The following is a 25,750-nucleotide window of genomic DNA, read 5'->3' as shown; positions in this document are numbered from 1 at the left end:
GTAATCGACACGTTATCTAAGAAGACCTCGGGAAGAAAGCGTCAATTCAGTGATAAACTTGTAGAAAATGGCTTATTTCTCGAGTGCTACCCACTTCCAGGAATTTAACCCCAGACGCGAATCTTTGGTACTATCTGATCAAAAGGAGCATCATGCCTACAACGCATGATGAAACATTGTCAAAGGAACGCGTCTTGGCTACATATTGCATCATGCAGTGCATCTCTTTAGATGTTGGAAGAATTATAAGGGATCAGATCAAGACCATCAAGACTAAACCACGAGGGCAACACTACTTCCCTTGGCTGATCTGTGCACTATGTGAACGCGGGGGCATCCCTCTAGGGGATGATCATGAAGAGATCGATGGTTTGATAGATATAAAGTTAGTAAGGCGTTTACTTCACAGTTCGCCGTATCAACCTACCTTACCTACCAAAGAAGTGGCAACCGAACCTCGATCATCCAAACGCGCCCCCTAAAGAAGACGAGTCCAGATTGTTGAACACAGCGATGAAGCTTCAGAGCATAAAGAATATGAAGCAGAGCTTGATCTTACGGGTGAAGAAGCACAACCAATCCTCAACCTCACTCTCCATGACTCACCAATGGCCCCACTAGAAGGGAGTCTTGATCAAATGCATCAAGAACCTATTTAGATAGATCAAGAAATCCATTATTCCCTTCCTTTACCCCTACCAAGTTTAATTCCCAATTTTGTGTCTCCTCCAACTATCTATGAACCAACTGGGTTAGGATCAAGCAACGCACCAAATTTTGAAGACCCAGTTGCAAGAAATGAAGAATCAACACCACCTCAACGCAGCGCTGACTTAGAAGAGTTGAAAACTTTCATCAGTGATCAGCTCAGACCATTGGCTGTGTCCATCGAAGGTCCTCAGCAACAAAATCGGTTTCTAAGAGATTACCTAAGGCAACAAACATGAAGGATGCAAGATCAATTCGTTTATACAATGCAATATATCAATCAGGTCTTGGTTGGGATGTTTGCTCTGCCTCTATTGCTGGCCCATCTTAGAAACCCTTTGCACTTTATGGATGAAGACCTTGAAGAAGAATGCAGAGATGACGCGCTAGCACAATAGAGTTTTGGAGTGTTGGGTTATTTTGTAGTTTGAGTTAGTTGATGTTCTTTTGTATTTGCTTGACTTGTTTGTTTGTGTCATGTGAATCTATGAAAATGAATGAGAAGTTTCTATCATTTTGTTCCTCACGTTTGACCTTAGCATACTTTATTTTTGTTCTTTAGATATTTTCTAAGTCTTGTGCTTTGCCTGACCTCAATGATATCAACTATATGAAATCTATAAGTATAGAGTAGGCGTTAGAAAAATCAACAAAGCCTGAACTTCTCTAAAAAGACTATGTTTTCTTTCTATCGCGTGTAAGCTTTAAGTCTTAAACTCCTTTCGGATTCTCAAAGACTTTTTTAAATTTTGTTTCTATTTTGGCAATGAGGATTTTACTCGTCTCCAAATTTGGGATGAGTATAGCTCATCTCCAAATTTTGGGATGAAGGAAATCCGAGTTAAGACGCATCAAACAAGTACATCAAAAAGAAAGGGAACAAAATAAGAAAAATGTTAAACGCAACTTCTCTGTCATTACTTTAAAAGAAAAACCTCAAAATAGCATGAGTTAAGTTGGAACGGACACTTAGCCGTAGTTGGATGCTCGCATGACACCCGTTGAGGCAAGCCAAAACGAAGTTAAGTCTCCTAGACCAACGCATCCCATAGAACTCCTCTATTATTCTGAAGAAATTATATCTTGAAATGCATGAATATTAGATATGAGTTTAGTTGTGAAGGGTTCTCACACGTAGTTGGATGCTCGCATGACACCCGTGGGGGCAAGCCAAAAAGAAAGTGGGATACTTGGAACAACGCATGGGTAAGTGAATTCATAAAATTTTTTTCTTTTTATCCGGAATTTACCTTAAAAAGAGCATTTAACGCATTGCTGGGTTAGAAAAAAAAAAAAAAAAAAACTGGAATGTTTTGAGAAATGAAAGGAGTTGTTGATAAAAGGCCTGCTGCATTTGAAACTAAACATTAGTTCTTTTAGAAAAGAGTCCATCTGAGTTACATTTTCCAAACTCTTGTCTCAAACTTATAACTGAATATGATGAGAGGCGAACTATGCATACCTAAGACAAAGGAGATAACAAAGAATTATATTGGAATGCTTGAGGACAAGCATTGTTCAAATTTGGGGGTGGTGAAAACTTGTAGAAATACAAGTTATTTTTGCGCTTAAGTTGGAACAACTAAGGTTTTTAATGATAAATTCTCTTCATTTTTAGAAGAAACGCATGGATTTATTCAAACATTAGTAAACTCATGCAAAAGAGGTTTTATTACTAAATATCGTGACACTAACGCATTGTATTGCAGGATTTCAACACGAGGATTAACGCTAACACATTAGAGAAGTGCCGCAGAGAAAGCTCTAACGTATGGGCCATGCGTCGGAGGGAATTCAACGCAGAGAAGATTCATTGATCCAGGCTGATTGTGTCACATCACCACTTGCAAGTATGGACATGAGCAGCAGGCGGTGTCTGAAAAGCTTTCGAGAATCAGGCGACATCTGAAAAGCTTCCGAGAGTCAGGTGGCGTCTGAAAAGTTTCCGAGAGTTAGGCGGCATCTGAAAAGCTTCCGAGAGTCAGGCGGCTGATCAGGGCATGGACTTCCATGCTGACCATGGCATGGACTTTAATGCTGCCCATTCACCAAGTGAACATGACCAACACCTATAAATAGATGAAGTCCCTCTAGAGTTCAGCAGTTAGAAAGTACATAGAAATTTATCAAGGCTCTCACTCTCTGTAATTAGCGTAATCGTAGTTTAAGCTGTGCTGTGGTGCCTAGATGATCAGAAGGGTTGAGAACCACCACCACTGCCCGTCAGGGAGCGGAAGAAGCCAAGCTTAAGAAAGACACTTCGTTTAACTCCTATACAAGTGATTGTACACAACAGAATTGAGCCAAAGAGATACAAGAGATTGTACTCTGTGGCTTCATTCAGTTCTTTTCATCTCATTTATCACTTTCATTGCATTTGATTGAATATTGCTTTTTTAAAGACAATTTGCTTCTTTATAAAATTCATATATTTGATCCATCACATTTTGCAATTGTTTATTTCTTGTTTATGTTGAATGCATTTATACTTTATTCAAAACTTCATTTCAACGCTTAAGCCAACTTGATCAATTAGTAAAAGCATCTTTGACTTAGATTATTCGAGAGAATAGATAAGCCAGCATCAAGTAGGACGCCTAGTACATCTAGAAATAGACTTACTGCTGTCTATTGCATTTTGTGTTAGACGCATGCATCCTAGAGTTAGGTTTTGCATGTTATTCGCATTGAGAAGTGATGAATAAAGTCCAACGCATAAACAAAAGATAAGCACATCATCCCATCTCATCCACATCACATTCTGGTTTGTGTACATTTATCTTAGACCGACGTATACCACTTACATTAAACTCCATTTTCGCATGGTCCATCACTCACCACTCAACTCTTTTGTATCTTCTTGCACAGGCACAACACTTTAGTGTAAATAACACATTTTTCTCATATACTTAGGAAAACCCTTACAATAGCTACAACGCAAGGTCTGCGTTTGTTTAACTGAATCCATGAGTTCGACCTTGGACTTGCCAGGAACCTAAATTAGATTTATACTTGGGTCTGGTTTAGGAAAACTTGAACGTCAATAATAGAAGTGTCGTGCGTTCTGATTGCATTTTTCTAATGCACCAACGCATTACAAATACTTAAACGCATCGAAGCATCAATGCAACATCTATACTTAGAATTTATTTTTCCAATCTATTTTATACAATACACTCCCAGCTCGAATCATGATAGCAACGAACAATGCTTTGTAAGAACAAGAGCAGAGGAGATTGATGAGACAAAAATTAAAAGAAGCATTGAGGGGGCAATGAAAGCTAAAGCGCAACAAGGAGAAGATGGAAGAGAGAAAAAGTAGAAAGGGAGGAAGGAAAGTGGCATTAATAGCTCAGAGTCTGCTGTAAAGGATGCTGGTAGTACATGCAAGCACTGTGGGAAGCAGAATCATCCACATTTCATATGCTAGAGAAGGCTTGTGAAATGTAGAAGGTGTCACTTATTGAAGCACATTGAATGATTTCATAAGGAAGCAAAAACTTAACAGCGAAGAGGAGCACATAATACAGTATAACAAGAAGAAGATCAACTCTTTGTGGCTATTTGTTTCAATCAGTCATTCAATGTGATGGTTAGTTGGTTGATAGTGGGTGTACTAATCACATGACAAGTGATAAAGCATTGTTCAAGGATTTTGACAAGTCATTCAAGTCAAAGGTTAAGATAAGAAACAATGAGTATCTAGAAGTAAAGGGGAAAGGCAAAGTGTCAATAAAGAGTTGTGTTGGAACCAAGTTGATTACTGAAGTGTTATTTGTCCCTGAGATTGATCAAAACTTGTTAAGCATTGGTCAATTAGTAGAGAATGGATTCAAAGTGTTGTTTGAAGAATGAAAGTGCGTAAGTTCTTATTCCAATGGGAATGAGTTATTCAAAATAAAGATGCAACACAAGAGCTTCTCGTTTGATCCACTTGAGAATGATCAAATAGCTTTCTAGTGTCATGTGAATGACATTGAGTTATGGCATAAGAGGTTAGGGCATTTTCATTAGAAAGGGTTGTAGTATCTGCAAAAGAATGAGATGGCAGTATGGGTACCAATTATGGAGGAGCTGAAAACAAAGTACAAAGCTTGTTTAACAAGTAAGCAAAAAAGGTTGCCATTTAAGAAGTCACAATGAAAAGAAACTGAGAAACTACAAACTACAGCTTATCCACACTGACTTGTGTAGACCTCAACCAACTCTATCACTAAATGGTAACAGGTATTTCGTTATCTTTATTGATGATTATACCAGAATGTGTTGGATATATTTCATGAAGCATAAGTGGGAAGAAACTGCAGTGTTTCTGAAGTTCAAGAGATGGGTTGAAGATCAAAGTGGCTGTAAGATTCAGGTAGTGAGAACTGATAATGGGACTAAACATACATCGCAAAGGTTCAATTCCTTCTTTGAAGAAGTTGGGATAGAGCATTAGCTTACTGCTTCATATTCTCCACAACTAAATAGAGTCAGAGAGAGGAAGAACAAAAGTATTGTGTAGATGACAAGATGTTTATTGCATGAGAAGAACTTGCCAAAATAATCTTGGGCTAAAGCAGCAAACACAGTAGTCTTTCTATTGAATAGATTACCTACAAGAGTATTGGAGAAGAAGACACCTTATGAAGCTTGGTTTAATACTAAACCCAAACTGACACATTTGAAGATGTTTGGCATTGATTTTTTTTTTTTTTTTTTTTTTTCTACAGGAGAAGAGAGAAAAGTTGAGTGAGAAGGATGAACTAGGAATCTTTAAAGGCTATAGCAGCAAACACAGTAGTCTTTCTATTGAATAGATTACCTACAAGAGTATTGGAGAAGAAGACACCTTATGAAGCTTGGTTTAATACTAAACCCAAACTGACACATTTGAAGATGTTTGGCATTGATTTTTTTTTTTTTTTTAATGTTCTACAGGAGAAGAGAGATAAGTTGAGTGAGAAGGATGAACTAGGAATCTTTATAGGCTATAGCATAGTGTCCAAAGCCTACAAATCTATCAACCTCACACATAGAAGATGATGATTAGAGATGTTAAGTTATTGAAGGATGAGAAGTTAGACTGTATAGAAGAAGCAAAGTTGAAGCAACAAGAAGTCTTTTTAGATCCTGATGAATCAGTTGATGATGCACCAATTAGAGGGACTGGACTATTCAGTGAGGTGTATGAAAGAAGTAGTGTAATTGCATTACAACCTGCATAATATGAAGAAGCTAAGAGAGATATGAAGTGGATTGAGGCAATGAAGGAGGAATTGAGTATGATAGAGAAGAACAATACATGGGAGCTAGTGGAGAAACATGCAGACAGGAAAGTGATTGGAGTCAAATGGGTTTACAAAACCAAATTGAACCTAGATGGCTCCGAACAATCTCAAGGTCATGTTAGTAGTGAAAGGGTATGCACAAGTCTAGGGAATTGAATTTTGCTAGACTTTTTCACTAGTTGGAAGGATAGACACAATCAGGTTGTTACTGGTTGTGTCAGCCCAACATGAATGGAAGGTGTAGCAGCTAGATGTGAAGTCAACATTCCTAAATGGAATGTTAAAAGAAGAAATCTATGTTGAGCAATTAGACGAATTCATCATACCAGGATAAGAGCACAAAGTTTATTTGTTGAAGAAGGATCTCTATAGGTTGAAGTAAGCTTCTTTGGCATGGTACAACAAGATGGATGATCACTCTCTGAACTTGGATTTTATGAAGAGTCTGAGTGAATCCATACTCTATATGAAGAAATCAAGTACTCCTATTATGATTATATCTCTTTACGTAGACAACTTACTGGTGACAGGAAGTGATGATGTTTAGATAGGGATGCTCAAGCAAGAAATAATGAAGGTTTTTTAGATGATTGATCTAGGTCTGATGCATTACTTCCTAGTTATGGAGATTAAACAAAGGCAGGATGAAGTGTTCCTCTGCTAGAAGAAGTACATGAGAGAGATATTAAAGAAGTTCAGTATGGAGGAGTGTAAGAGTGTGAACATTCCAATGATTTAGAAGGAAAAGTTGCAAAAGGATGGTGGAGAAGAACATGTCGATGAAAATGTGTACAGAAGTCTAATTGGATGTCTCGTGTATCTCACATCCACTAGGTCTAACATTATGTACACTGTAAATGTCTTGTCTAGATTTATTCACTCTCAAAGCAAGAATCATATGGTTGATACAAAAAGAGTTATGAGATATCTGAAAGGCACACTGCCTTTGGGATCATATTTAAAAAAGTTGACAAGTTTGAGTTGTAAAGCTACTCAGATAGCGATTGGGCTAGCTCCCCTCACACAAGTATACATGCATACATATTATATAAATATATACATATACATAAATGTATGTATATGTACATATATATATATGTATACACACGCATTCTTTTTTCTTTTCTCTTCAAGATTTAAATCTAATTTCAATTGAATCAAAAATTTCAAAATAAATTATCCAACTCATCTTGAATCAAATCCAAATTTCCAAATCTCTTGAAATTCCAATTAAATTAATTAACTTATCTCGATAATTCGATTTTTTGGCCTTAATATTATCGAAATAACACCCAAATAATTCAAAATAATCAAATTAAAAATTACCTGAAAATTTGTGATGTCAAGGGGTACCTTTACAGAGCTTCGATGCTGTCCAATTCCATGCCTACTATCTTCTGGCATCGCATAGCACCGAGGCGCTAGTCTTCCAAAGGTCATTCGGCAATTTCCCTTCCATTTGACCTAGTTACTTCGTTAGGCTCTAAATTGATCTATTATAGTTTTCTTTTTTCCCTAACGATCAATTCTACCTCCAAACTACTCGATACCTAAAAAATAACCAATTTAACACATTAAATAGTATAATAATCTCGAGCTAAGCTAAGGGAGATAACACATTTTAGTGCTATCAGCATCCTAAATGAACTTTTAAAGCAATGTAAAACAAGAGTTGTTCTATGTTCATAATTATCGATGCATCTGTGATGCGATCTAGCTTAATGTAAATTGTCTATGAGCTGAAACTTGACCTCTAATTCTTGTTGTCACTCATGGTTTACCTTTATTACTCGCAATCGGCCCCAAAATCACCTATTTTTACTAGTTACCCTTGGTTTGCATTAAAAGTGTTGTCTTAGGAAGAATTGATTTGCATATTAGTTTCGTGGAATACAATACTCAAAATACAATCTAGATTACTGCATGTAATAGTGTATGCTTGCACTAAACCTTATAGCACTAAACCTTATAAATTCATCACCATATTACTCATACACGTTTTAGTCATCATCTGCTTTTCAAAAATGATTTGTGGAATTTTGATTGCTCAGAAGCCCGATATTATTGGACCAAAGAATCATCCTAGCCCAGCTCCCTAGCCCATTAATTACCGCTGTAAACTTTTTCAAGGGCATCATGAGCTAACATGTTCATGACATCCCATATTTTGTTTTTGTAGACATGCTGCCTACTGAGGATATTGATGTCTTTTACGATGGATCGTGCAGGTTCTTGCCACTGTATCGTAGGTCTCTAGTATTACCATTAAGAACTACACTAACCGAAAGGCAAAAGTGGATCTTTTGCTACAACTGTTACAGTTGTCTGTTACCCGTTTGGATACGGTTTCCACTTCGGGAATGATTGTTGAGAGCCCTAGGAATTTTTCTAAAAATGGGAGACTTTGATGGGTCGACTCTTACTTCTGCGTAGGAGTGTTCAAAAAATCATATGACTTGAAAAAATCGATTAATCTAACTCAATTCGTACGGTTTGGATTGGGTTATCAACTCATTTGGGTTGGGTTGAGTTCAAATAAATGAAAATTTTATGGATTCGATTGGTTCATGCGTTCACTTAAAATAACCCAAACCAACTCGAATAAATCCGAATTTATTATTAATTTTAAAATATTTTTTTTTTGTTATTCATAACACAATTATTTATACATATATTGATTTTAATTTTATTTAATTCCAATATTTTTTAAAAATTTATTCTTCAACCACTCTTAAAAGTAGTTTCTTTGAACTTTAGAAAGAAAAATTTCACTATATAAATTGAAGTTGAGTAGTTCATCTTAATTCAATATATGAAAATAATTAAATTAAATTTTTACATATTTACGTTTTGCTATTTTTAGAACAAAATTTTAAATAAATGACCCGATTAACCCGAACCAACCCAACCCAAATATTTCATGGTTGGGTTGGGTTGGGTTCATTTTTTAATAAGGATTATTTGGGTTGAAGAAAGTTACAACCCGAACAATTAGGTTGGATCTAAAAAGTCTTTCAACCCAATCGAATCCAACCCATGAACACCCCTACTTCTGTTAATGAGACAGAGGACTCTGAGGATGTTGAACGATTCATTTTACTGTTGTGTTGTTATTAGTTTCTTTTTTGTGTTTTTTTTTTTTTTTTGGCCTTTTTATGTTGATGGATCTGACTTTGGCTATTTTCTAAGACTAAAAAGAGGTGAATAAACACTTGCTTTTTCTTGTGATTATAACAATTTAGTATTATAGTTTTTTTTTTTTTTTTTGGGCTTAGTTCTGATTATTTTTGTTGGTTGTTTCTAACTTTGTTTGGTTCGTTTTTGTGTTTGGTTTGTTGTTTTGTTCTACTGTCGTGCTCTGCTGTGTTGATTGTTTTCCTTAAAAAGTAACCTAACTTGGAATTTCTTACTGCAATATGATTGGCTGATTTTATTATAGGTAAAACTTGAGCAATGTGTCGTCTAACATGTCTTGTACTATATCAAGCACTATGTTTTGTATCTATTGGAAATGTGATCAAAGTCTCACATCAATTAATTAAAGGGATGATCTTGAGTTTATAAGGGAGGACAACTATCTCCAATGGTATGATACATTTTGGAATGAAATCAAAAGAAAAACTATGAGGGTTATGCTTAAAGTAGACAATATCACATCATTGTGGAGATATCTAGAGTTCTATCGCCCGTAATAAATTAGTATCGGAGTAGGCCCCAGTGTAGCTATGTCGGTAAAAATCCTTACAATCTTTATTTATGTGTGGAAGTAAATTGTTATACTGACGATATCTCGTTCAAAGCTAGATAAGCTTATGTGTGGAAGTAAGCCTAAGTTGAAACTTAAAAGTAGGCTTTACATAGAAGGCTAAAGGAGTCTATTAGATACGCGTACTTCCTACTGGGCATACAATCCCTCAATAGTGGGTGACATTGCACTGAATGTGGTTACCAACCTCTATGTCTCTCTATCCCTTCTATTGTGTATTCTATGTTAGATTTACTTTAAATTTTCAATTGGTATCAGAGAGGGCCCTATGGGTATCTCTTTCCTCATATGGTGTCTTGAGTCATTATGGACATGATAAATCATCATGATGCTCGAGTGGAAGGAGGACGAGTTGACATTGTCAATGATTTTACATTGAAAAAAATGAGAAAACTTCATAATTTTTATTTATAAGTTACATGAGTTACTTCTCTAATTCTTCAGTTGGTTGTAAGATGGAACTCGATGTTTATCTAAGTTCAAACAATATCAGATTTTACAAATGAAAGGCAAAACAAACACTGATGAACCGATATTGTTGCTTTTTCAATTTTTACACAAGTTAAAATAGCTTGGGCTTTGAAACTTGTTATACTCTGGTTCATCTTCATTATTCAAGTGTTCAGATTTAACTTTCTACTTTCTGTCGGTTAATTAATTGTTGCTTTTTTTCTGGGAAAAAAAAGTTTCTATTACATTTTAATTCTTAATTCTCTATATAAATGAAATAAAACTGCTAACAAGAATGTAGTTCAACTGGTTTAATGTTCATACTATCAACCTCGTGGTTTGAGATTTGATTTTCCATCCCACATTTTAATTACAATGTCTTTGTAAAAAAAAAAAAGAAAAAAAAAGAAAGAAATGGTAGAACTTACGTAATAAAAATAATAATTGTTATTATTCTATTTTTTAGCGTGGTAATGACTCTAATTAATATATATTTCTGTTTAGCAAAAAATACCCTTCTTCTCTAGATTTTGGATTTAGTTTCTTAAGAACAAAAATATTAGATTTTGAAATATATGAACCAAATAGAAACTAAACCCATAACATAGAGATCAAAAGGGTATTTTTCTCTTCTGTTTATTTATGTTGTTTTTTACGACCATTATAAGGTCAAACCTCCAACTCCAATAGAGTTAAAGCATGTCAATTATTGATGAACTAAGCTTATTTTGACATTCATTCATGTTAATATACATACACAACAATCAATTTACTTGATATACTAATGGTTCAAATTTCATTCGTAAATATCATCTTTTCTTTTTTGCGAAGACAATAGTTCTTTTTCCTACATTAGACATATATTTTAGCAAATTATATTTTCAAATGAAGAATTGAGGTCTCGTGTGATAATCAATTGGTTTTTAATTTCTTGGCCTTTTAACTATATGCTTCTTTGTTTTGTAATCAACCATCTACTCATGTCTCACAAAACCAAACTAAGTTTTGAAAATTTAAAATAATAGTTTTTAAAAATTTGTTTTTGTTTTCGAAATTTGACTACCAATTAATTTCTTTAAGACATCTAAAAGTTATCATTACAAGAAACTAAAAAAAAAAGGCATCACTTCCCGACTGAAAAACTAAAAACAAAATCATTATCATAGGGACTAATAGTTCTTATAAAATGTTTGCAAATAATAAATATTATCATATAATGGCATCACTTTGTCATTCAAAATTTTGGATTCCATCGTTCTCTTTCTTTCTCAACCTACAAAAGACAGAAAGGAACAAGAAAAGTAGAATCATTATTTAAAGATGCACATCTTTAAATTCTTCATTGATCCTATCCACGGGTTTAGATTCACAAAAGGCTTAAATGTGCCATAAACCTTAAATACTTCAATGAAAGAGCTTTTTATGAAAACTAAAGCTCTTTACCCTGATAAGAAAATTAATATAAGATAGTTATCAAATTCTTTACAAAAAATATAGTTACCAAGATGAGGTGGGAGAAGTGTTTTTCTTTTTTCAACATGTGGGATAGAAGATTGAACCTCTTGTCTTCGAAGTTGATAATACAAATTTATGTATGTTAGGCGCTATTTATTTTCAAATCTTCAATTTAATCATATGCAATTGTCTAATCTAAGCAACATGGCTTAGTTAACATATTCTCGACTAGAAGGTTAAATGTTTGAATCCCATGCTCAATCCTGCCCTATTTTTCATTTTGGTTTCTTTCTTTTATCTAAATCTATAAATAAACTCTAAATTTAAAATTTTATGACATTAATTTTCTTTATTCGAAAATTTAAGATTATTTTTTAAACGAATTTTTTTCTTTGTAAACCAACTATTTAAATAGAAAACTAGAAAAAGTAATTTACTTAATCAAAATTAAGAAGATATTAATCACAAATAGTGAAGAATAATTTTCGATAAGGTAATCTCACACAACGAAATCAAACGAAAAATGGCGTAGAGATGAGAACTTAAATAGAGAGTGGAAACGTGGATGGAAAAACTGTCCTGGTCTCATGAACATCCCTACCCCATGTATAGTTGAAACTCGAACAAATAAAAAACATGTGTAATATGATATGAATTGGTGTAATTCTAATAAGTTTGGTAGTTGATATGAAAAATGTTTTTGTACTAGAGGCGAGTTTGAATTCATCTTAGAGATTATTTTATTTTGATATTTCTCACTATATTTTCATCAATGTCATTTAATATAAACTCTTAGACCAACCGTTTTCACTTTTATGAACATGGAAACCTTACACATGGCATAAAACACAGAGCTTATATGATGTCTTTATATTAAAGACTTTTTCCCTATATATATAATTTGGGAAAATTTTGTGTTTTTTTGTGTATATATATATATACTCAGCTTTTTGTAGTACAGGTATAACAAGTGGAATATATGGAAATTAGACGAAAAGTACATATCAATTACAGTTGAAGTTATGCTCATTTTGACGATAATTTTTTTTTTTTTTTACTAATTATTTAACCTAAATCTTAATCCATCCAAGTTTCACACCTAATGTCAAACATGATGATATTGCTTTAATCATAAAACTACCCCTACAGGATTACTATACTTTTGGCTTTTGGTACATTTTGGTTCTCGTAGTACAATCAAAATGTTCATTTTTTTGTCTTTGTATTTTCAAATTTTGGTTAATTTTGGTCCCTATACTTTAAAGAATTTTCGTTCCAAAATATTTATTTTGATCTCTATAGTTTTAAGAAAGTAACAATTTTGGTTGCTTCATTTTTATTTTATTTAGGAGACCAAAATATTCACTCTTAGAAGTAAGAGTGTTCAAATAATCCGACAAGCCGAACAATCCGGACTACACAACCCAAAATATAAGGGTTGGGTTGGGTTAGTTTTGTTTTTAGGTTGGGTCGGGTTAAACTTTTTCTATTTTTGTTTGGTTGGGTAGGGTCGGGGGTTGGCTAAAATGGTCAACCTAACCCGAATTTTATATATTTAAATAAAATATATTTTATATATTTCTCTTTGTTTAAAATTTTATTACTTTTGTACTGATTAATTTGTGAATTAAATATTTTTCTTTTAAAATTGTTATGATATTTGTCTTTATTTGAAGTTTGCAATAAATATTTTATATATTTGGTATTTAGCATTTGAATTTTATGAGATTTTAGTTACTAGTCATGTGTTGTATATAAATTTACATATTTTTAATTAAAAAGAAAAATATAAATTATAACCCAACAACCCAACCCGGATTTTAAGGGTTGGGTTAGGTTGGGTTAGAAACTTTATTTGGATTCTTTAGGTTATGTCAATCCGAATTTTCGAGTTTGTCCAAAAAAACACCCTCAATCCAACCCATGCACACCCCTACTTAGAAGACAAAAAAAATGAAGAAATTGAAAGTACAAAAATCAAAATGAATATTTTAAGAGTACAAGAATAAAAATAAATCAGGATTTAAAATACAAGAACCAAAGTAATATTCAAAATTAATATTTATACTTTTTTTAGAAACCTCTAACATCTTGATCGAAAGTGAAGCAGAAGGTCATTCAAACATCTTACTTCTTAGTGAAAAAATATAACTTAACCGTTGAGCTAGGTTCACGTTAACACTAAAATAGAAATAATACATATTAGTTACCTGAAGATGTAAATAGTAAAAGATTCTTCCTCCAAAGGACAGAGATGAAGAAATATTAAGAGGGTGAAGCCCATCTTCTTGTAAACCAAGCAAGATGCAAGACAAAGGGATTCCATGAAAGGTGGAAATTATTTGGACAATTTCTGTTTCACTAAGGCTATTGGTTGAAACAGCCAACAAGCTTGAGCTGCTTTCTTCTTGTGATCTCCTCGTAATCATCGAAATCATGAGCTGTTTCTTCTTCTCAACAAGTTCCTCCACTTGCTTTTGTAGATTTGATATGTAGTTTAGTGCAACTGAAACTGTTGCTGGATTGCTTAATCTCTTCTGCATAAATCAAATTCCAATTATCCATTTAAGTTCCGTTTGGTATCTAGTTCGTCGTTTTTGTGTTTTTAAAAATTAAACATATTTCCTCTCATTTTTTAAAATGGTTTACATCTTTCGAGTAAAATAGTTGAATCATTAGCCAAGTTCCAAAAAACACAAACAAGTTTATTAAAAGTTACTTTTTTATTTAGTTTTCAAAAGTTGATTTGGTCTTCAAAAACCAATTCACGTATTGAAAACTAAAAATAGTAGTTTTTAAACACTTATTTTTGTTTTCTTAATTTGGTTAAGAATTCAACAACATCATTATAAGAAATTGAGAGGAAATAGACTTAATTTTCAAAAACTATGATCCTATTTGATAACCATTTCGTTTTCTATTTATGGTTTTTTAAAACTAAGTCTTTCTTAAATATAAAAGTTGAATTCTTAACCAAATTCAAAAACAAAAACAAGTTTTTAAAACTACTTTAGTTTTCAAAATTTAACTTGATTTTTGAAAACTAATATTGGTAAAAAAAAAAAAATGATAAAGTAAGAAATTTATAGATGGAAGGTGTGTTTATAGACAATTTTCAAAAACTAAAAATCAAAAATCAAATACGGATAACGAAAGTAAGGAATTTATAGGTAAATAATCTCTAAATAGGGCTTTTAAGTTTTTGAGATTTAGTAGTGATATAAATCTTTTAAAATCGATAATTTCAGATCAAATTTTTCTTGTTTCCTTTTCTTTCTCACAAAGAGGCTACACCGACCTGGATCGATTCGTCGGATTTTGATCACGGAATTTTTTTGTTCTTACCCGTTGATCGTGAGGAGGAAGAACAGAGCGAAGAGAAGAAAATAGAAGATTGATCTTCGTTCGGCGATTGCGCTCGCTCGCATTGTGGTTCAGCCTCCTCGATGCCATCAGATCATTTACACCAACAATGGTTGAAGCCGTTAACTTATCATCAACTTCCATTTATATTGGAAGAGAAAAATGAAGATGAAAAATTGGCGATTCAGTACAAGTTTTTTCAGCTACCACTTTATTATTGCAGTTCTGTTCACAGTGCTCTCCAAATGACCACCCCTTTTCTATTGCTTAGAAACAATCTTGAGGAAGAAGAAAGAAGATAATGCTAACATGGCTGCTCTGTTTAATTTCTTATATAGAAGTTATTCAACATGGTAGCCATATATATAAGAACTAATTTCAGGATTAAATATAAAATTGATTTCCGTTCTTTTATCTTCGGTTCATTTTGGTCGTGTAATTTGAAAAAATTGACTATTTTGATTTCCATTTACAAAGCTTATTTAGCATAAAATCCTTTAATAAAAAATTTACAGGGTACATTTTAATAAATTTATTGAATGAGGCGTTAAGCAGGTCACTTTTTAAAAGTACAAAAATTAAAACCAATCATTTAAACGTATCAAGATTAAAATGAACAAAAGCCTAAAATAACAATTAAACCTACTTTTTTTTTTCTCTTCCATGTACTCATTTACTGACCAAAAAACTTATACTAATGGTTGGAAATAAATTTAATATCGTATAATACTCTTGCTCACTTGAGGGCTTAATATATATACATAGAAGAGATAACATTGTAAGGCTTGAACACGGAACCTCTTAGACCCTCTACACTGATATCATGTTAAATTATCGATAAAAAAAACTTAATCTGATAGATAAAGATACATGTTAAATTATTGATTGACCCAAAAATTTAATTTAATAGATGAAGATAAATTTAATATATATTATACCATTTAACATTTACTCCAAAGTCTGGGTTCATATGAAAATGACTAAAAGATAGGACATAGGGTTTGTCTTATTTGCATTAAAAAATAATAGCCAATGAATAAAAGTTTTCATGGAATTTGGGAAGTTACTACATAACTCACCAATTGATAATTTATGTTACTCGAATCTCACGTAAAATAATAACTTATGCATATATTATATAATTTTAAATATTAATATGAACAACTATGTGAGAGTTGGCTTATTCACCAATTTTTAATTTTGTGTCTAATTCGCCTATCTTCACTTCTCACACTTGTCGCTACCTACTGCCACTTTAAACCATCACTCGACACCATCGTAGTCTGCTACTACCAATCAACGACCACTGCCACCTCATCATTAGAAACATCTACTAACGGCTATTATGTCAACCCGAGCCTTTATTAGTTCATAGTATTTTATAGTCTTTCTATATAACAATTTGACATTTGTAGAATTATTTTGTAGGTAGAACATACAATTCAAAGTTATATATAAAAACACTTTTGTTGAGAAAAAGTAACCAAACATATATGAATGTTTTGATTCTAAATAGGTTTTATAAAATGCAATATAAAAAAATGTATTTTTTGAAAAAACACTTGTTTCAGGTAATCCCAAAAGACTACTAGTTCATTTAGGAAAAGGAAAAACCAAGAAAAAGAGAAGGATCAAAAGGGGAAACAACCAGAAGCATTAATGGTTGAAGATTCCTATTTTTATTCTGATGCCTTAGCCTCCACAAGAAATTAAACCAACCAAAGCACTCCTCTTAGGAAGCATGATTTGGTACTTGACTCCGGATGTACCTATCACATGACACCTTTCAGACCTTGGTTATACTTACAAGAAAATAGATGGAGAATCAGTGTACATGGGCAACAATGAAGCCTGCAAGATAAAGGGGGCTGGTTTAGTGTCCTTGAATCTAAAGGACGGATCAATCAAGCTTCAAAGACATATACCTTTGCTCAAGAGAAACTTGATATCTCTGACCATGTTGGACTCTATTGGGTATAAATGTAGAGGAAAAGGTAGGGTTCTTAAAGTGATCAAGAATTCCGAAGTTTTGTTGGTTAGTGAGAAGGTCAATGACCTTTACATTGTGAGAGGAGTAGAGATGATGACAAGTGCCTACACAGCTTTAACAACAAGCTTAATAGAGCCTGACTTGTGGCACAAAAGACTCTCCCATGTTAGTGAGAAAGGGATGGAAGCTCTGTCCAAGCAAGAAATCCTGCCCAAAGGTATCAGTGAGCACATTTCCTTTTATGAGCATTGCATTTTAGGCAAAGCAACCAGGCAAAGCTTCACAAAATCTCAGCACACCACCAAAGGAGCTTTGAACTACGTCCACTTTGACCTATGGGGACCATCTCCTACACCAAGCCTTAGTGACTCAAGGTATTTTCTAATCTTTATAGATGATTTTTCTAGGAAAAGCTGGATACACTTTCGTAAAACTAAGAACCGAGTTTTTGGGAAGTTTAAAGAATGGAAACCCATGATAGAAAATCAAACATCTAAAAGGTTAAAATACTTTAGAACCGATAATGGGCTTGAATTTTTCAATGAATACTTTGATAAACTTTGTAGTGAGAATGGTATAACTAGGCATAAAATAGTAAGGTATACACCTCAACAAAACGGGGTTGCTGAAAGGTTAAATAGAACCATAATGGAAAGGGTTAGGTGTTTGCTTTCTGATTCTATCTTAGGGGAAATTTTTTAGGCAGAAGTTGTTGGGTTTTATGTCCTAAAACTTGCAGGTTGTAAAAGTTAAACATATTCTGTAGTCAATAACCTTATTGTTGATTGCTTACGTAAAGTTTAAATCCAATAAACTAAGATCCATGGCTATTACACGAATACTTAAACTTTATGTAGAGACATAGAGATGGATCAAGTTCGAGTAAATAGCCAAAATGGTCTATAGTATATGATTAAGGTTGGGTACCTTATTATGGCAACACTATTGGATGCGGCCTACTCTGTAGTTGTTACAAGTTGTTGTAAAGATACTACAAATGAAGTGATCTAGATTCGTTCATGAGTGGGAGGTTATTGGGGGTTTTATGGTAATCGTGAGATAAAAGAAAAAATATTTTCCTAAATTTAGAAGAGTTACTCAATTCGGAAAAACTCACGGAGATGCTATCATGTGAAATGGTTTCATTAAACGATATCTCTTAGATAGACTAAACGATCGTGGAGTGACACTATACGATAGTTCACTCAACTGGTCATAGCTAAATGATCGCAGGGAATTTTCTGTATGATAGGTTGCCTTCTTCTACACGATTGAGCATTATACGATAGACACTTCTCATCTCCCATTTGCTCAATCGTCTACACGATTGTTGTTCCTACAGTCTCTTCCTCTAACTAAGTCCACACAGAGCTCACACTTCTGGATTCTCACACCGAAAATACCAAGGTAACCATTGTGGTGGTGTTGTCACTCAACTTGATTGAGGTCGAGGTTTTGGAGGTCATTCGTTGTGTGTTCACGTTGTTCGTGTGGTGGTTGTTGTTGATAGTGTTGTGTTAGGGTCATTGTGTTCGAGTGTTCGTATGTTGCTATTTTAGAGACTGATCGAGCATTCATGATCGAGGGAGTTTGAAGAATGAGTCTTCAAAGGTATGATACTCTATCCCTTGATCTTATCTAAAAGTATGCTGTAATTTCGTATTGTGCATGATCTCTTAGTTTCTGTTTCCTGTACTGTAATTATGTATGTTCAATATTGAATGGAATTTGGAACAATCATTTCGCTGCTCATGGAAATCCTCATGTCTAATTTTCGTCATAGAATGCCCCTACTTCTCATGTCAATTCAGGAACGAGTCAGGATCACTTCGTTTATAGTAACTTTACAACAAATTATAACAACTACAGAGTGGGCCGCATCAAATAGTGTTATCAGAATAAGGTACCCATCCTTATTCGTATACTGTAAACCATTTTGTTCGGGTTGATGCCCTAAATCTCGTAGGGTCCTGTAGTTTGTAAACATGTATATGAACGAACATTTGTGATGTAATAACATTAAAATGGTACAAATGATATGATCCTAGTCATTAATGTAGAGACATGTGAGTGGGGGTATCCTAGACAAAGGAGTTTGTATAAGACCAGACCATGAAATGTTTAGTTTCGTTATATAAAGTCATTGTTGACAGAAACTTTCATTTCACTAGGATGACTGATGGGTGGAAAATGGAGAGTAAATATACGTGCATCTTATGATATATGTTAATCTCCATACGTCCATGGTCATGTGTTGGACTAAGAAATATGCAATATGCGTTTAAGAATATATATGATGATCATGCATTTCTGCCACAAGTTTTCTTGCTCTCTCGCCAAGTATAACGAGATCGCAAGTTTCTCGGCGTGATCGGAGGTTGAACTCAAGGATTTGTAACTAAATGTTGCAAAGTAATATGTTTGTGGCAATGAATAAAAGAACAATGAAGTTAAAGGACATGACAACTGTTAACGCATAATAAGATGCATGGAAAAATAGATAAAATGGTGGAGGGGTTGAATTCACCGCATCACTAAGCTTGATCGCAAGGGTAATACCAGCCAACACAAGTTATGCGATCATACTATACACAAATATATACATGTGATGCATATGCGAAAATGTCGATAGAACTTATATCTAAGTCTCTATTCTTGCTTATGCGATCTAACACGCATAAGACAAGGTGACCACATACCACCATATCTTATTTCTAGGGCGCATGCGATGTGTAAATAACAGATAAAACATATTCCTAAGTTTCTTCCCTTGCTTATGCAATCCAATCTGACTGTTCCAAGCCTAGATTTGGTCTTTAGAATACTCTCCCAAGTATGTCCAAATGATGAATGATGCACTCATAAGACAAGATGATCACATAAAGCTTGGTTGAACAAAAGATTATTCTTATCTTTAGGAACACTGCTTACTTTGCTTAGTGAGTTCCACTACTTACCTTCTCAGGCAATTAGTCACTGCTGATCAGCTTATAGACAAGCGTTGCTACAGCCTCACACTAAACAAAGAGGATTTACTCACTATACTTGCACAACGCACACAACACACACCTCTCGGTGGTTTGCTACATGCTTCATATGTCTATGCCGCATGATTGAGTATGTGATACTCTCGCAGTCTTACTTAGTTCGTTGCAATGAAAGTAAGAGATGATAAAGAAGAAGTTAATGAAGATGGAGTTGAAAGAAATAAAGAGATCCATTGATTACAAAATGTATTAATGTCTTAAGCCAAAATGTAATACAATACAGAGACAGAAGAGAGATGGAGGGCTAGATTTAGGCAATCTCTTGCTTCCATCAGATGTGTGTCAAGGCTGCCGGTGGTGCCATGGAAGAGCGGTGGAGTAGTCTCTCTCGAGATCTATCTTCGACAAAGCTCCGGTTGTCACTCGGAATGGGTGAAGGAATGAAGAACTCTCAAAGAATGTCTTCTCACGCTCTCATCTGTGATCACAAGGATCTGCCTTAAGGCAGAAGCTTGGATACTTTGAATTTGGGCTCTACGGCTCTATTTATAGAGCTCAATCGCTGACAATATTAATGGTCCCGTTCTGAATCTCTGCCACTAACGGCATGATGGTCCAACTCTGAACCTCTGCCACTAACGACGTGGTAGGTGAAATGTCAACATCATCTTTTCGGTACTCCCAGGGTATGCGTTCATGCTCGTTTTTACTGAAGTACCGTTGCATTCCACTAACCTTGCGATCACCCTTCTATCATGGTTATTACTTTGTAGCCGCAACATTCATGCGATGAATGCATGCGATCAATAGCCATAATATCCATGCGATGAACATATGTGATCACCCTTGCGTTGGTTTGGGATTCAACGCATGCGATCGATTCCTGTGGTAGCTACAAAAATAGACATTTCGACGCGGAATAACGCATAATGTTGGGTTTGCGGAGATTTCCTATGCTGATCGACGCAAGCTCACTTTTCACATGAATTCTTAGTATAATCACCACATATTCCACTTGTTAGCCCTCATAATTCTAAATAAGAGGCTACAATAACTGGTATTTCTACCAGTTATCAATGATCATAGGTAACATGACCTTAATCCTGAGTGAGTTGGGAACTCCTGCCTGTGATGGTGGTTCTTTGATTTGCATGGGTGTGAGTGGCTAGATTGCCAACTCAAACCTACCACTTTGGGGATTCGTCTGATTAGGGAGTTGGGAACTCAGCGACACAAGACGAAATTCAGTCCTTCCCCGAAGTAAGGGTAAGTAGATAGATTGTTCCCTTAACGGCTGATTTCGAGGCTTGAACAATCTGACGCCAAACCTTCTTATGGTGTGAAAAGTGTTCACTCATAGTAGGACTATAATGTATTGTTCATTAAAGGATTCAATGGTACTTAAGGAGTTATATTTAGCTACAGGGGCAAAACGGTAAATTGGCCTAGTTATACTTACGAACGATTTGTGAAAGGTCATCGTACTGTTTATTGGTTATATCTAATGGATAGAAATATATCTGTAGTGTGAAGAGTGTAGCTGTCTGTCTTTAGTAGAATGCCTGGAAGTTAACGGATGGTAGATATCATGATTAAAGAGTTTAGTCAGTTATTCATGTACCGTTGGAGCTTCAATCTACAGGTCCATAAAGTCCCTTTGGTATCTCAATGAATTCATTTTGAGAATCAGTTTTTAGGTTAGTTTGAAGTGTTCAAATTAACAAGAGGGAAATTGATTATATATGATACAATTAAATTGATTCAATTATATATTAATTGGAGAAATTAATATAAATATGATTTATATTAAATGCAATAAACGAGAAAAGAACTATGGTTTAAATATTACATATGATGTGATATTAAAACTATAAGTTATAAATATAATATGATAAATTAAGTTATTATATTTATTTATATAAAAAACAATTATGAGATAATTGTAGTTGGTTATTAATTTCTCCTTAAACCGTTACAAATGGGAAGTTTTAAATATAATAACTGATGGATAAAAGTGAAAAGGTTTAATTTTTTTCATAATCGCATAACATTCGATCGAGTTTAAAGAAAAGCTATATGATAGCCTTTGAGAGAGTGAACGACGAGGCATCAAGTTTACTAGACGACAGCTTCTCGTTTACTAGACGATCGAGTACCCAGTCCATACGATAGACTCAGACATTCTCCCATTTACTCGATCATTCACTCCTCCTTCACTCTCCAAATTCACACAGAGCCCATACCTTCTGGATTCTCATACCGAGAATACCAAGGTAACCTCTTGGTGGTGTCGAGTTTTACCGTTCAAGGGTCGAGGATCGATTCTTACTCGATTGTGTTCGAGGATCGGACAATTCATGATTTGCAATGGTTGTTCGTTGTGTTCGTGCATCTGATCAAGTGTGCTTGAATGCATGACTGGTGTTGATGGAGGAAATACGCGAAGAATAGTTCTTCAAAGGTATGTCACTCGATCCTAGTTGGTTTTAACTTGAAAGCATGTTGCAATTTACTCGATGATGTATAACTATTGTTGATTGTTTGTAAATGCTTTGTTCTTTCACAATGGGTTTGGAACGATCTTGCTTCAGCTGAATGGTTCTTTTGTTTAAGAGTTCCTTCACGTTTTGGCTATTTACTCGAACTTGATCCATCTTTATGTCTCCACATAAAGTTCAAGTATTCATATAATAGCCATGGATCTTAGTTTATTGGATTTAAACTTTGTAAGTGCAATTTATAGATTGAATAACAACTTTATTGAAGTAATGTTGAATAACATCTTTATTGGTAATATAATATGTTTAACTTTACAAACTGTAAGTTTTAGGACATATAACCCAACAGTAATATCAAAGGATAAGAAACATTGTCATTTCATTCCAGAAAACATGCAGATATTAAATTCCTTTTCATAGAAGGAATATAATAAACATTTTCAAGTAAAATGTACCTATCTGCTATAAATAACTTCATATCTCCCACTACTTTAGCTGAAATAACCTCCCTGGTCCCTACCTTAAAGGTTGCTTGGCCTTCTGGAACTTGTCTCTAGGAACTAGTTTATTGAGAGAAAATACAGATATGATTAGCGACACCTGAATCTATTATCCAGATATTTTTATCGTTTTCCACTAAGCATGTTTCGTGACTAGTAAATCGCATTTACTCTACCGTTCGAATTTTTCATTTTCTTCTATATTGTTCAAAACTTTAGATAAGTTGGGAGATAGAAGACAATCCTCTATTAAAACTTGTTTTGAATCAACATTTGCTAGTAATTTACATGTTGAGTTGTTATTACCATTAATTAAAATGGAAGCGAGTATTTTAGAAGAACTCGACATGATGAAAATTTAAACATATTCTTATTAGTAAATTGCAACTAAATCCAAATCAAGTTCTAGCAAAAAGTAATAATGTACCCATAATCATTATTTATTTGCAACAATACTATAGTGAGTCAGAATAAGTGCTACCGAGGGGCAGTCAAATACTCCTTCACTAAAGCAAGATATTCTTGACTAAATATTATCTCTAGAATAACTCATATTCTGATAGTCATTTAGCTACCGTTTTTTGTCAAAACTTACTAACACCTTAGTAGTTCCGTAAGTGTAAGCCTCCCTTTTCAAACCTCAGAGGTTGGCCTCAACGATGGTACCGAATTGGAAAGTCAAGGTTGGAAACGACCTAAGAAATCCTATCCATTTTTGGAGTTTGAGTTGTTCTAAATCCTATATTACAACCCTCTGAGGGGATTGCCATCGATAAACAACTAGCAAGGCCGACATAAAAACGAAAAGCAGGCGAAACATAGGAATCTCATTGTCCAAACAAACGAAAGAGACCGTAGGTCATGTTGACACATATCCTTCACCCAGTTACTATGAACTACTTCCCCTATTCACCTTGATATTGACCCATCTAAACACTTTCCAAATAGAGGTCACTCCCAAGATGACACAAAGCATCATATGAATCTCACAGTGTGAACTTTCTAGGGACGTGAGAGTTGAAGTCAAAATATCGTATATTTAATTTTACATTGAACAATTTCCCTTCATTCACCTTGATCTTTGACTCATGCAAAAACTTTCCGAATGGAGGTCATTCCTGTTGGGATTGGTGTCCTAATTCTCCTAGTGGTCTCATAGTTTGTAAACATTATGTTCACACATTGTTATTAATAAAATAAGTGTTATTTTATTTGCATTTACTCAAATCCAATAAACTAAGATTCGTGGTTATTTCATGTAAATTAAGCATGTATGTGAGACATATAAGTGGATCATACCTTAAGTATATGGATAAAAGAGGGATACCTTATCTTGGTGAAACTACGGATATGACCTGCTTTGTAGATATTTACAAGTGTTGTAAAGTGCTACAAATGGTATGATCTTGACCATTCATGTGGAGACATGTGAGCAAGTGTGTCCTATACAAAGCGTTTGTATAAGACTAGACCATGAGATGATTAGTCTCTTTATATAACATCGTTGATAATTGAGACTTACATCTCACTAGGATGACCATAGGTGACATGACCTCAATCCTAAATGAATTGGGGACTCCTGTTCATGAGGGCAGTCCTTTGATTAGTACGGGTCAGAGTGGCCAGATTGCCAACTCAACTGCCTATCTTTTTGGGGATTCGTCTGATTGGGGAGCTGGCAACTCTGCTACATAAGATGAAATTCACTCATTCTCTTATACACATCTAGATGTGTATAAGAGACAGGGGCAGTCCTTTGATTAGTACGGGTCAGAGTGGCCAGATTGCCAACTCAACTGCCTATCTTTTTGGGGATTCGTCTGATTGGGGAGCTGGCAACTCTGCTACATAAGATGAAATTCACTCATTCTCCGAAGTAAGGGTAATTAGATCACTCTTATACACATCTAGATGTGTATAAGAGACAGCATATATCTGTAGTGCGAAGAGTGCAGCTGTCAATATTTAGTGGAGTGACCAACAGTCAACGGATGGTGGATCTCGTGACTAAAGAGTTTAGTCAGTTATTCACGTACCGTTGGAGCTTCAAGCTACAGGTCCATGTGAGGTCACCTTGGTAGCTCAATGGGTTCAAGTTTAGATTCAGCTTTTGGGTTGATTTGAAGTGTTCAAATTAACAAGAGAAAAATTAATTATATGTGATATAATTGATATGATGTATTAGATACATTAATTGGAGAAATTAATATAAATATGATTTATATTAAATACCATAAAATAGAAAAAGAACTATGGTTTATATGTTTCATATGATGAAATATTAAAACTATAAGTTATAGATATAATATGATAAGTTGGTTATCATATTTATTTATGATAAATTAATTATATGATAATTAATTCTTTTTTTCTAATAATCGAATTGAATGGAGGTTATTGGAAGTTTTATGGTATTGTTAGATAAAAAGGAAAATTGTTTTCCCAAAATTAGAGAGTTAATTCATTCGGGAAATATCTCACGAAAATAGCTATCAAGTAAAAAGTGTTTTTTACTAAACGATAGCATGGAGAGCATACACGATTGATCTAAGAGTTGACTATACGATAGTTACTCGTTTGATCGTTGGTACACAATCAAATAGCAAAGTCTATACGATAGGCTTCATCTTCTAAATGATCGAGAAAATTGTCAATACGATAGACTATCTTCATCTCCCACTTACTCGTTCATCTACTCGATCGTCTACCTCCTGTCTTCCACATTCCAAGATCATATAGAGGCCACAAATCCTAGATTCA

At 34.3% G+C, this 25,750-nt stretch overlaps 1 protein-coding gene across 1 annotated transcript; it reads right to left on the bottom strand.

Annotated features, from left to right (window-relative positions):
* Positions 1-13,516: 13,516 nt before the first annotated feature.
* On the bottom strand, positions 13,517-15,159 carry LOC120073643 (transcription factor ORG2-like). The gene is made up of 3 exons (XM_039026448.1): positions 14,998-15,159; positions 13,863-14,189; positions 13,517-13,585 (listed from the first exon to the last, which is right to left on the bottom strand). The coding sequence occupies exons 1-3, from the start codon at positions 15,157-15,159 to the stop codon at positions 13,517-13,519; spliced, it is 558 nt and encodes a 185-aa protein (XP_038882376.1).
* Positions 15,160-25,750: the final 10,591 nt, after the last annotated feature.

This window comes from Benincasa hispida, chromosome 3 (genome assembly GCF_009727055.1).
Source record: "Benincasa hispida cultivar B227 chromosome 3, ASM972705v1, whole genome shotgun sequence".
NCBI lineage: Eukaryota > Viridiplantae > Streptophyta > Magnoliopsida > Cucurbitales > Cucurbitaceae > Benincasa > Benincasa hispida.
This window is presented reverse-complemented; position numbering and strand designations above follow the sequence as displayed.

What these genes read in the sequence shown, in the direction of transcription:
- LOC120073643 (XM_039026448.1), bottom strand. Translation starts at nt 15,159, where the DNA reads ATGGAAGTTGATGATAAGTTAACGGCTTCAACCATTGTTGGTGTAAAT. An exon ending in TTCCTCCTCACGATCAACGG is followed by an intron (nt 14,190 to 14,997) that starts GTAAGAACAAAA and finishes TGATTTATGCAG; the next exon opens with AAGAGATTAAGCAATCCAGC. An exon ending in TTTACTATTTACATCTTCAG is followed by an intron (nt 13,586 to 13,862) that starts GTAACTAATATG and finishes TCTTCTAAGTAG; the next exon opens with GGGTGTGCATGGGTTGGATT.